General features: G+C 38.1%; 1 protein-coding gene across 1 annotated transcript in view; it reads left to right on the plus strand.

The window, feature by feature from the left end:
- The window catches only part of LOC115210195 (synaptic vesicular amine transporter-like), a 37,639-nt gene that overhangs the window by 8,502 nt on the left and 15,219 nt on the right, over positions 1-13,918 (plus strand). The window contains exons 2-9 of the mRNA XM_029778662.2: positions 2,151-2,358; positions 4,282-4,340; positions 5,365-5,448; positions 6,776-6,868; positions 7,236-7,325; positions 8,860-8,900; positions 11,136-11,193; positions 13,073-13,168. Of these exons, the coding sequence (XP_029634522.2) occupies positions 2,151-2,358; positions 4,282-4,340; positions 5,365-5,448; positions 6,776-6,868; positions 7,236-7,325; positions 8,860-8,900; positions 11,136-11,193; positions 13,073-13,168 (729 nt within the window). The remainder of the gene's footprint in view (positions 1-2,150; positions 2,359-4,281; positions 4,341-5,364; positions 5,449-6,775; positions 6,869-7,235; positions 7,326-8,859; positions 8,901-11,135; positions 11,194-13,072; positions 13,169-13,918) is intronic.

Raw genomic sequence — 13,918 nt, forward strand, 5'->3', positions numbered from 1 at the left:
CTGTGGTCGACAAAATCAAAAACAAACAATGCGCATGGTCACAATTTACCTATCGCACCTTGTATATCTGTATGTATATATAATTTAAAAATAGGATAAAATCTTTATAAGAAATTATCAAGTAGTTAGCGTGAAAAAAACCTCATCGGGGAAAAATGTATTAATTATTCCCTTTAAATAATTAAATAATTAATAAATTTCTTTAGTAAATTAGTAAATTTAAACGGAATATATTCAGTGCTGAATTTTATTCTGAATAAATACGTGTACCGAGATGCAATTCGAAAAGCCCGCCTCTTACATAGATACGAGGGGCGTTCAATAAGTAATGCCCCTGACCCACTTCCCATAGCAGTATAGCAACGAAACTTGGCACAGTTATTAGTCTTTTTCTACATAGGAACCACCCAGAGTTACGCATTTCTCCCATCGTTTGATACAGCTCTGGAGACTGTTTTTGTAGAAGACCCCAGCTTGGTCCTCCAGCCATGACGTGACTTCAGAAATCAAGGCTGCATCATCTGGGAAATGCTTTCCTTTCAAAAACAACTTCATGGCTGGGAAGAGGTGAAAACCAGAGGGTGCAACGTCAGGAAAGTAGGGGGATGGGGGAGGAGTTCATAGCCGCACGCCTGTGCTTCTGATCTGGCGACACGCGAGTTGTGGACCGGAGCGTTGTCCTGCAGGAGGAGGATGCCTTTGCTGATCTTGCCCCGCCTCTTGATTTTGATAGCTTCCCTTAATTTCCTCAAAAGTGAAGCATAATAAGCTCCTGTAATTGTGGTACCCTTTGCCAGGAAATCTGTCACCACTACTCCGTCCTGGTCCCAGAAGACTGTGAGCATGACCTTGCCAGCGGAGGGCTGCACTCTTGCCTTCTTTGGAGGAGGTGAGTCACGGTGCTTCCACTGCATTGACTGGGCTTTGCTCTCTGGATCATAGTGATGGACTCAGGTTTCATCCTGTGTAGTCAGTCTTTTGAAACATTTTGACTCATCTTCTTGGCACATCTCCAAATTCATCCTCGAGCACTCGACGCGTTCTTGCTTCTGGAAAGGTGTGAGCAACCTGGGAATCCATCTGGCAGACACCTTTTGCATATGCAAATGGTCATGAATGATAGTTTCCACAGACCCGGTACTAATATTGACCTCATGGGCTATTTGGCGAATAGTTATGCGTCGATCTTTCAAAATGGCAGCCTCAACTTGATGGACAGATGCCTCATCAATGGCAGAAGCGGGGCGACCAGATCTGGGAGCTGTTTCTACAGAGTTCCGACCATGTTTGAATTCACGATGCCAGCGTTTTACAAAGTCATATGATGGGGCATCATCACCATAAGTTACTTTCATTTCATCAAAAGTCTCCCGCGATGTGCGTCCTTTCAAATACAAAAACCGGATCACTGCTCGACACTCAACAGGCTCCATTTCACACTTGACTCAGTTCAAACACCTGTAAATCAGAAACCACAATTAGTTCAGAGCTGTAATTTGCCACTTCATCTATAGAGATATGAATAATTGCACATGCAAAATTTCAGCTAGATCAAACAAATGCAAGTGGGTCAGGGGCATTACTTATTGAACGCCCCTCGTATATAAGTATGAATAATTCTATGTATTATGCTGGATACATTTGGTGTTCGTCTGGTATGTTGATTTTTTTGTTTATTTTTATGTGTCTTGATTATGCATGAACTGACGATTAATATGTGCATTTTGTGCACTAATTATGAAATCATATGATTTGCAGCTGAATTCTGATTTTAAAATACTCGCTTCGAAAGTTGCATTCCCTCGCGTTCGCTACAAAATGTATTTATTATGGTAGTTTTACTTTAAGAGTCCCTCCTAGCGTGACGCATTTATGTATAGTAATGCCCTTAATATAAATAAATGTATGTATGATATACATATATACATATATATATATATATATATATATATATATATATATATATATATATATTATATATATATATATATATAATATATATATAATATATATATATTATATATATATATATATATATATATTATATATATATATTTGTATGTATGTATGTATGTATGTATGTATGTATGTATGTATGTACATATATATATATATATAAAGTTATGTTTTTTTTTTTCCTGTATTTTCAGATCCGATCTTACCGGAAATGCTTTACGATTTGGAACATCCCCAGCAATCGGAAAACGATTCCAATAATCCGAACGACACATTATCGTTGTCACAAGACAGGGACGTGAATAAAGACATAAATAACCAAGGTCGCTATGGTTACCTGATTGCAGCCAAGGGCATTGCACAGTTTGTATGTAATCCATTCGTCGGTTATATTGTAACAAGGTAAATGCTTTTGCCAAGAGCTTTTTGTCCTTTTTTTTTAATTCCAAACTGATCTCATGAATCTCTTCTTTTCCATTTCCCTCTTGATCTTACTGTTCTCTTGCTTTGTCCTTCTTTCTACCCCACCTCTTCCCCAACCTTTCTCTCTCTCTTCTCTCTCTCTCTCTCTCTCTTTCTCTCTCTCTCATTAGACTGTGGCCATTTGGGGGCACCCGCTTGAAGGGGTTTTAGTCGAACGAATCGACTCTAGTACTTATTTTTATTAACTCTGGTACTATTCTGTCGGTCTCTTTTGCCGAACCGCCAGGTTATGAGTCATCAACAAACTAATACCGGTTGTCAAGTGATGGGGGCGGGGAGACAAGCACAAAGGTACAAATATATACACACACACACACATACATATATATATACACATATAATATATATATATATATATATTATACATATATATTATACATATACATATATATATATATATATATATATATAGAGAGAGAGAGAGAGAGAGAGAGAGAGAGAGAGAGAGAGAGAGAGAGAGAGAGAGAGAGGTCATCATATATATATATCTCAAAATTCAGATAAACAAAGTTCTTTTTTAATCGAAAATATTCTCTCCTTCATTTTCTAAAATACTCTTCCATCTATCTAATAGACTTACAAGGCCCCTCTTTCAAAATACTCCTCCAGTACTGTTCTGACCTCGTCTACAGAATTCATGTTTTTTCTGTCCAAATGATTTTGAAGACTGCGGAATAAATGATACTCAGATGGGGCAATGTCCGGCGAATATGCTGCGTGGAGCAGCCTTTCCCATCCAAATTGCTCCAGACATTGGAGTGTCATTCTCACTGTATGTGGCCAAACAAAATCGGCTACTGATTACTGATAAAGCAATTAGAAACGCTGAAACTTATCAAACTGATCTCCTTTTTCTGACCACGGAGAAAAAAAAATGTTTTCACTTAGTGTCTGTTTTTCACAACTAAGAGGAGATTGTCAGACTGGAAATAATTGATCTGCAAGAATTTGTACTTATATGTTTCTTTATTACCCACAAGGGGGCAAACACAGGAGGGACAAACAAGGACAGACAAACGGATTAAGTCGATTACGTCGACCCCAGTACGTAACTGGTACTTAATTTATCGACCCCGAAAGGATGCAAGGCAAAGTCGATCTCGGCGGAATTTGAACTCAGAACGTCAAGACAGACGAAATACGGCTACGTATTCGCCCGGCGTGCTAACGATTCTGCCAGCTCGCCGCCTAATTTATATTGTTAGCACACCGGGCGAAATGCTTAGCAGTATTTCGTCTGCCGCTACGTTCTGAGTTCAAATTCCGCCGAGGTCAACTTTGCCTTTCATCCTTTCGGGGTCGGTTAAATAAGTACCAGTTACGCACTGGGGTCGATGTAATCGACTTAATCCGTTTGTCTGTCCTTGTTTGTCCTCTCTGTGTTTAGCCCGTTGTGGGTGGTAAAAAAATATGTATTTCGTCTGCCGCTACATTCTGAGTTCAAATTCCGCCGAGGTCGATTTTACCTTTCATCCTTTCGGGGTTGATAAATTAAGTACCATGTTACGCACTGGGGTCGATATAATCGACTTAATCCCGTTGTCTGTCCTTGTTTGTAACCTCTATGTTTAGCCCCGTATGGGCAATAAAGAAATAAGAAACGTTAGCACGCCGAGCGAAATGCTTAGCAGTATTTCGTCTGTCTTTATGTTCTGAGTTCAAATGCCACCGGGGTCGACTTTGCCTTTCTTCATTTCGGGGTCTATAAATTAAGTCAATTTCGTACTGGGGTCGATCTAATCGACTACCCCACTCCCCAAATATTTCGGGCCTTGTGCCTAGAGTAGAAAAGAACATATCATTTCTGCTGTTTTTCAACTGCACCATTTTTCTTGTTTTCAGATTTGGTTATCGGAAGCCGATGTTGTTTGGTAGCTTGGTCCTTCTCCTCTCCACATTAGGTATGTTTATACTTTCTAATCACCCTATTTCGTACCCAAATAGGCAGCTCTAGATTAAATATTAAGCAAAATACGCACGCGCTTAGAGAATCAAGGGAAGATTGGGCATCAGAGAAACGGTAAATAGTTTACGGCACAAGAGAAATCCCTTTAAACTTGGGATAATATTCGGATGCCTTATATCTACCAAGTATAGAATCAGATGTGTTACGTAAGATTAATGTTAAGCATCTGATCAAAGACTTTGAAATCTATATTAATAAAAACGAAATTCTGTCTGTCCGATGGGAACCCTGTATCTCATTTGCTCAACATAGACATATTATGCCCTTTTTGGAATCAAGATGATCCCGGAATTGAAAATCTGCTCTTCATTTGGTTCTTGAACATCTAGCATTTGGATCTGATTTAAAAGCATTTGGATTGCTATTTCTAGCAGGTAAAGCTTGGCTGATTCACGCCGTCTTGCTTGGTGTTTGTCAACAATAATTACAACCATCACAGCCAACACCAGCACCACCATCACCATCAGCAGCAGTGTAACATTACACTCGTAGTTAGAACTTGGGGAGAATGAGTTTGGTACGAAAATATAAGCTCTATTGTACGGTCTGAGACGGTTTGACACAGCTGTTTTGGCTCCGTCTATTTGGCATCGCTGATTCGATGCTGACTTATTTGACATCACTTTTGTGCCCTTTTGGGACCATAAAAATGGATAGGTGGATAGACAATACCAACCCTAAACTTATTTCAGTTATATTCCGACCTCTAAATATTTTTCAACTTTTCTTCTTTCCTGATATTTCATTCATCTGTTTCCTTCGTTCTGTTTTCTTCATTGATCCAAAAACCATTCTACTAAGGCGTTTCAACCATCGTAGCAAGTAATCAATTACCTTAGCCTTGTCTCTGTTAAAATAGACACATTTTCTCCGCTCCTTTTTAACATAGCCATTCCTTAAAAATCTGTCGCGACACCAATTTGATATTTGAAAATTCCTTGTGGTTTTTCTCTCGCCAGCTTTTCCCTACAGTAAAACTTACTGGATGTTGATAGTTACTCGAGTGTTACAAGGAATCTCGTCCTCGCTGACAGCGGTGACAGGTGAGTTAACATTATAGATATTTTGACCAAAACCTTAAATATAGTTTAGAGGTAAAATGTGATAACTGCGGGAACAGAACCTGCTGTATGCGCTTGGTATTTGGTTACAGCCATTTTGCCTGCTCTTGCTTACGTCTAGCATGTTACACAATCGCTTCTTCTTGTGTGTGTGTGTGTGTGTGTGTGTGTGTGTGTGTGTGTGTGTGTGTGTTGTGTGTGTGTGTGTGCGTGCGTGTGTGTAGTTACGACGTTTCGTATACGAATACCTCTATGTAAACAATGCGATCGATGATTTTTATAAAACAAGCAATGTGTGTATATGCATATTTCGGGAGTTATTACTTTATCATCAGCACCACATTCCAGCAATTAATATATGTACGTATTACTTGCCAGAAATGCGCTCAATACATACATACATACATACATACATACATGCATACATACATGCATACATACATGTGTATGTCTGTGTGTGTTTGTGTGTAATGATGATCTCTTGATTCCGAGAAAGGCACGGTTCTGCAATTTCTTGCTTAGTGACCTGCACAAATAATTTGTTTATAGCGATTAAATTTTCCTGCAGCACGTTAGCTCATTCCCTCCATCAAATCAACATTCCTCCCACTAGGGCAAGACATTACGGATCTGTGGAGCGTGAAGAATTAGATTTTTCACGACAACAAAATACCTTCACCGAGGTCTCCTCACTCGTGAGTTTCCCACCAAGAACAACATAGTATCGCTTCCACATCCACCCTGTTTGCAAGATTTGGCACTTGCGGACTTCCATCTTTTCCTAAAGATGAAAAGAGAGCTCAAAGGTCATCATTTTAACAACCGTTGTTGAGATCAAGAGCAAATTGCAGGATGTCCTCGACTCGCTTGCGAAAAACAACTTCCAGGACACATTCCAAAAGTAGCAGGAACGCTGGGAGTGGTGTATTGCTGCGCAAGGTGACTAATTCGAAGTGTATGTGTTGTGTAGCCCCTTTTCAACTCCAATGGAGAACACCAGTTAGGTAAACTATCACCATGTTTTATACATTTGTGTTTAAACTAAAAGAGATAAGACCGACATTTGTGCAAAATGTGCCATGGGTTGAATATCTTGAACATGATCGCAACACAATGCACATAGAAGAGGTGTGAACCTTTAACTTTCAGTCACCTCCATCCCGCCGTCTAATACCTAATCAAAAACGCCACTGAAAATCTGGTTTTACCTGTATAGATAGTGATAAACAAATGAAATTAATGTCGCGCTAACCTTTGTCTGTTTGGATTCGGTATTCGTTACTCAGTCATGTTTACCTTTTGTTCTCAGCTCTAGGACTTGTAGCAGCAACATTCAAAGATGATTATCGCCGGGGAAATGTAATAGGCTATGCGTTTAGTGGATTGTCCATTGGAATTATCGGTAAATATTAGCGCTGTTTTGATTCATATTCCTTTACAATATCATTCTTAACTAATTCAATTAGATCAGTGGTTCTCAACCATTTTTCACCAGTGGACCCCTTTAATACCAATTTTATTCGGGTTGTGAACTCTCAGAGCCATTTGATATTTAATAAAATCTTATTGCATTTTTCATAATTAAATATTATTAGGAATTCTTTAAAAGTATTGTTAAAATATTTTGTGTTTGTAGATGTAAACCAGTTTATTGCAGATAAATTTTAGCAGCAAAATCTCTTTATGAACCCCTTCTCTAGCTGAGAACCACTAAGTTAGATGTTTCAAATTATTTATGTTCAGTTTATGAGTTCTTCTTCTATTTACAGCTGGTCCCGTGTATGGAAGTCTTCTGTTTGAATTTGTCAACCCTGCTTTTCCTTTCATTCTTCTATCTGGTATCATGAGCTTCGCTATATGTAAGTATTTCGTTTAACGTCGGAGATCATTATTTCGCTATTACATTCAATTTCTCTGACAAGTGAGAACATTTTTAAAGATTAGAGGCTTGTCGTTAAACCATTAAACTGCTAATGTTAAAACACGAGTGATATTGGTGAAATTAATACAGCATTAAGATGCAGAGATAATGACGGTTACAGATTTAGACACAGAGTTAACAACTTTAAGCGGCGTTAATCAATACCAACGACCGAAGTACTTGACTGCTTCTTTACTTTATCGACATCTGAAAGGATGAAAGACAAAGCTGACCTCGGCAGGATTTGAGCATTAGCATTGGCCGTGAGCTCGTAAAAAAACGAACTGTGAACGAAGACTTTTACTGCAGACTAGTTATTGAACTAGTCTGCAGAAAAGGCACTTTCGTTAAGGCAAAATACCGCAAAGCATTTTCAGGCGCTCTCATGATTCTTCCACTCAACTTCCTAATTGGTTTGTTCTTTAGGCATAAGGTCAGCCATATAAGGAGAAAGGATCATCCTAAACCATCGACTTCTGTACTAAACCATCGTTTTTTTGCTTGTTTGTTCCTTCTCGAGTCACGACTGGCTCATAAGGGCCGGTTTCCCGGTTTCCTTCGCGTATAGGTTCCCCACCTGGACGGGATGCCGGTCCGTCTCAGTTGAGCTGCAAGATGCAGGAGGAAAGAGTGAGAGAAAGTTGTAGCGAAAGTCAACAGAAGTTCGCCATTATCTTCTGCTGGAGCCACGTGGAGCTTAGGAGTTTCGCTCATAAACACACACATCGCCCGGCCTGAGATTCGAACCCGCGATCCCTCGACCGCGAGTCCGCTGCTCTAACCACTGGGCCATGTGCCTCCACACTAAACCATTGATTGGTACTTTATTTTATCGACCTCAACGTGGAGGTGGAGGAAAGGCGTCGCTGACCTCAGTGGGATTTTAAATCAGAGCGTAAACCTCAAAAGAAATACCGCAAGGCATTTTGTGCAAGGCATTTTGTGCAACGCACACACCTTTCTGCCAGCTCACCACCTTTAATTTCTAATTTAAGGACAAGGCTAACAATTTTGAGATGAGTGGAAAAACTGATGTCATCGACCACAGTATATGACTGGTACATCATTTTAGCGAACCGCAAGAATGAAAAGCAAAGTTGGCCTCGGACGAATTTGAACCCAGAACATTGAGTTGGAAGGAAAAATACAGTGAGATATTTGGTCCGATGCCCTAGTGATTCTGCCAAACCATGTTCCTGATTGAGTAGTGGTTTCAAATTCGAGAAACTGGAACAGGAAGAGACATGATGATGATGATGATGATGATGATGATGATGATGATGAGAGTGATGATGAAGATGATGTCTGTGACGAAAGCATAGAAACGGAACAGTTTTGCTAATACAAACCCTCGAAATCGACTCCAAATCTAACCTCTCTTTCTGTTATTACATGTTAAAGCTGTTTTGTTTTTGCTTTTGCTTTTGTTTTTTCTAACAATTTAATGTTTCTGGGTTTTTTTTTTTTTTCAGTTCTTCAGTTATTAACAATGAAGAGAGAATCCTCGGTGAAGGTAAGCAAAAATAAAACATTTCAAGTTTCAAGTAGCAAATGATAAATATGTTATACAGGGTTTTCAAAAAGTGTCTCCGCAGTGAATTTTTTTTTTTTTTTTTTGAGGACACCATCAACACCGAGAGATATTGCTCAAATATTGTCCGTCCATTTGTAGGCCAACTCACAGTAAATGAAATTAATAATGCATACTTTCAGCAAGATGGAGCTACACAGCACACTCCAAGAGTTTTTCGATGAACGGATTATTTCGAAGGGACTTCGGCCACCAAGATCACATGATTTAACACCACTAGACTTTTCTTCTGGGGAGCAAGTAAAGGATCAGTATACAAGAATCGCCCGAAAACCATTAATGAGCTAAAAGACACAATCATAACCTTCACACGGTCCATGGCGCGTCAGACTCTCCAAGATGTTTTTCAAAACATGTGTAGAAGAGTCAATTCATGTATTGAAAATGAAGGACGACACTTTCAACACCGCTTACAAAGTTTTTTAAAGTCTTGTAAAGTCTCATATATTCTTTTGTAGTCTTATACCCGTGAAGGTGCCTGGCTCAGTGGTTAGAGCGTCGAGCTTACGATCGTGAGGTTGTGAGTTCGATTCCTAGACCGGGCTGCGTGTTGTGTTCTTGAGCAAGACACTTTATTTCACGTTGCTCCAGTTCACTCAGCTGTAGAAATGAGTTGCGACGTCACTGGTGCCAAGCTATATCAGCCTTTGCCTTTCCCTTGGATAACATCAGTGGTGTGGAGAGGGGAGGCTGGTATGCATAGGCGACTGCTGGTCTTCCATAAACAACCTTGTCTCGGAGGGTAATTTTCTAGGTGCAATCCCATGGTCATTCATGACCGAAGGGGGTCTCCTCAGTCTTATACCAACTTATAAATATTTATCTTGCAATAAACAACCTATATATTATAAATACATACAGGGCCATCATCGCCAGGCAAAGAAAGGAAAGTAGACGAAAGTTATAGATTCTAAACATGCTACTGCTGTCACAAATTAAAACTAAATTCTATCAGGAATATCTAAAATGCCTAAAAGCTCAATGCTTTCTCTCTAAGAGCAAGTCTTTTAATCTGTGATTCGGGTACGAATTGCGCACACACACACAACAAACACATGCAGAGAATTTGTAACATTCAATTCTTCTTTTATTGTTACTTACACATATACCCTCATGCATACACGTGCGCACACACACATACTATCACGCACTCCTCTTTCACTGTCTTGTTTCACTATCTCTCACACTTCCGGTTAGTCAAAGGTCGATCATGGGAACTTAATACACGTGGGGTTTTTTCCTGACTCTTTTCTTTCTTTTCTTAAATCCTTTCTTCTATTCCTTGTCTCTGCCTGGACTTTCCTTTAGAATCCGACGAAGAACCTAAATCCGAAACGTTTACTTTTACTCTATAATTTTTATTCCTTTTTTGAGCATCAAAATGGCGGTGCCCCAGCATGGCCACAGCTCATGAGCTGAAACTAGAATCAATCAATCAATCAACCTAAACATATCAACTATGAATTTTCATTTGACTTTTGTTGTTCTTTCTTATTTATTTTTTATTTGATTTGCTCTGTGTATGTGTGTATGTGTGTGTCGTTACTAATTCATGCAAATAGTAATGTTTAAGAAATAAACGAAGTTTAAAATGCACAAAGGGTATATATGAAGATTTATTTAAATTTAAATTAATGCACTTAACTGGTTTCAAGGGCACATATGCTGAAAATACAATTAATCGTCAATAACCATATAATTTCTCACTATAAGCACGCGTCTTGAAAGCAAACCGACAGAAATTTCTTTAAAAATTCGTTATTATTGAATCGGTCCCGATTTCTGAGTTAATTCATTTAGAATTTTCTCGTCATCAGCGATAAATACGATAAGAAAATAAATTAGATACTTACTTGTACTCATGGAAGAAATAAACATTAAGTTATGAGTACATTTATATATATATATATATATATATATATATATATAATATATATATATATATATATATATATATATATATATATATATATACGTATGTATTATGTATGTATGTATGTATATATGTATGTATGTATGTATGTATGTATGTATGTATGTATGTATGTATGTATGTATGTATGTATGTATGTATGTATTATGTATGTATGTATATATTATGTATGTATATTCTTTTTTGTATTATGATTTCTTTCCTCTTCATATCTATTTCTACAGCACCTACATGGCTCCCTCTGTACATTACTCAAAGATCCCTACATCATCATTGTCGCATGTAAGTGCTGCTTTTTATATCACTTACTTTTCTTGTCAGTCGTCTTTCCAAATGCTTTTAAGAACTAAAAATTTTCAAACGAATATTCTATGAACGTTAGGCAACATAATTAACGATGGCTGTTTTCTATATTTCAATTCATATCGATTTTACGGATTCTTTTCAATTGGTGGGGAGTAAAAGCACTCAAATTCGTAGATTATATTCTTCATTATCTTATAAATGGTTTAAAATATTTTGGCGTTTATATTCGTTCATAAATATACAGCTAGGACAGGGGGAAATTGAGAGCAATGCTTTGCATGCGATGGACGTACTAAGTAAATAGAGTTTGTTATATTTGTATAGTTTGGTGAAACACGCTAATTTATATTTAATTTTATGAAACAAGCTAATTTATATTTAATTTTATGGTTTTTTTAATGCTTGCATGTAACTGGACAGGTTGGTTTCAGCAAGTGTGTCTGTACAACTCAGCACCATATGACTTTCAGTTTTGTGGGTGTGTAGGACACGTCCATCTCATCAGATGTTAGTGGCAGGTACTTTAAGTCGTGAATCAAACTGTTATTAAAAGAACATATGTAACTCCTATTAAACGTGTTGCGATGAAAGATCAAGAAGTCTGAAATCCCAAATACAAATTATTTATTTATCGATAACAAAATAGGCGCAGGAGTGGCTGTGTGGTAAGTAGCTTGCTTACCAAGCACATGGTTCCGGGTTCATTCCCACTGCGTGGCACCTTGGGCAAGTGTCTTCTACTATAGCCTCGGGCCGACCAAAGCCTTGTGAGTGGATTTGGTAGACGGAAACTGAAAGAAACCCATCGTATATATGTATACATATGTATGTGTGTGTGTATGTTTGTGCGTCTGTGTTTGTCCCCCAACATCGTTTGGCAACCGATGCTGGTGTGTTTATATCCCCGTAACCTAGCGGTTCCGCAAGAGAGACCGATAGAATAAGTACTAGGCTTACAAAGAATAAGTCCTGGGGTCGATTTGCTCGACTAACGGCGGTGCTCCAGCATGGCCGCAGTCAAATGACTGAAACAAGTAAAAGAATAAAAGAATAAAAGATTAAAACAATGTGTCGTTATGACATACGACAGAAAAGATATTTAAACCAAGTGAAGCGGTTCAGCAGTTTGTATGAGATGTGTGTCTGTGTCAGCAACGACAACAGCCATGAGTGGACTGAATTCATCGTCGTCGTTATCATTTGTCGTCGTCGTTCGTCGTCGTTCGTCGCGGCTATATTTTGTAACTGTCGTCAAGTACTGTAAATTCTTGCATTCGTTACTTTGATGTCCACTGGCCAGTTAGTAGAAATACAAGTAGAAATATAACTAATGCATTTCAAAGAAAAGCCACCAAAAACAAACGTTTTAATGACAATCCATATCTTGTTCGACCAAAACAATGCTTGTTTATAACACTGGGATTTAATGAGTTAAGCATCTGTTGGATCCATTGTATTTTTTGCTGGTCAGCTAGCTACTGAGAAAAACAAGTTCATGATGTTTCTTCAAGAGATGTGAGTGGTCAGTTCTTAGCTGATGTCATTAATCCTGTTGTTTAGACATTTTTGACTGAACACAGTGATTTGCATTCGATTCCTCGGCAGTAAGTGTTTGAGACAGCCAAAAAAATTCCTGCTACAATAATATAGTACTATACCAGTAAGTCGGAATAAAAGACAGGGATCATCACAAATAAAACACCTTTGATCATAGTTCCTCTCAAATAGGATAGATCCAAAACTAAACAGACATAACAACATCATCCGTTCGATACAGGAACATTTATTTATTTATTATTATTTATCTGTTTTTTTTTTATTATTTGTTCATTTTCTAATTTCTTACATTTTTCAGTAAATATTTTTTTGCTGAATCTCGATGTCTCAATTGTATTGGCGTTCTTACCGATAAGACTTCTTGAACTGATAAATGCTTCCACTTGGCAACTTGGTAAGTAGGATTAAATATTACCATTTCAGCTTAAACCGTATGTTGTTAAAGAGTTTGCTTTGTAACGACGTAGCTATGGGATCGATTCTCACTGCTTCTCCGCCTTGGGTAATTAATTATAACTCAATAACAGTCTCGGATTAACCAAATATCTTCTGAATGGAACTTGGTAAATGACAACTAAGCAGAAGCACGTAGTATGCAGACAGACAGATGAACTGACAGACGGACAGACAGAGGGATGGATGGCTGACAGATCGGTAAATTTATCAATGGAGATAACAAGTGACGAAGTAAAAAACAAAATTGATTATAAGATAGATAGATAGATAGATAGATAGATAGATAGATAGATAGATAGATAGATAGATAGATAGATAGATAGATAGATACAGACAGACAGACAGACAGAGACAGACAGACAGGCAGACGGGTGGACGAACGGATAACAAGAATGCCCAGGTAAAAACCAAGAGCGTAATGTAGATTTACACGTTGGGAAAGATATGAAAGAAGTGTTCTTGATATTTCGAGCTTTAGCACTTCTTCAAAAAAGACAGAGAGTTGGAAATTATTAAAACAAGAATAAACGGGAATTAGAGAGAAATACGTTTTAGTCTGCGTTAAGCTATGTTAGAAGTACCTTAAGGTGACCACAAATTAGAGAAGGGAAGAGGTTTCATACGTACGAGAGCAAATGAGAGACTGACCGTGAGCGGTCTATGAATATTTTGCGTGTGTGCAAGTGTA

Source organism: Octopus sinensis, linkage group LG4 (assembly GCF_006345805.1).
Source record: "Octopus sinensis linkage group LG4, ASM634580v1, whole genome shotgun sequence".
NCBI classification, from domain to species: Eukaryota; Metazoa; Mollusca; class Cephalopoda; order Octopoda; family Octopodidae; genus Octopus; species Octopus sinensis.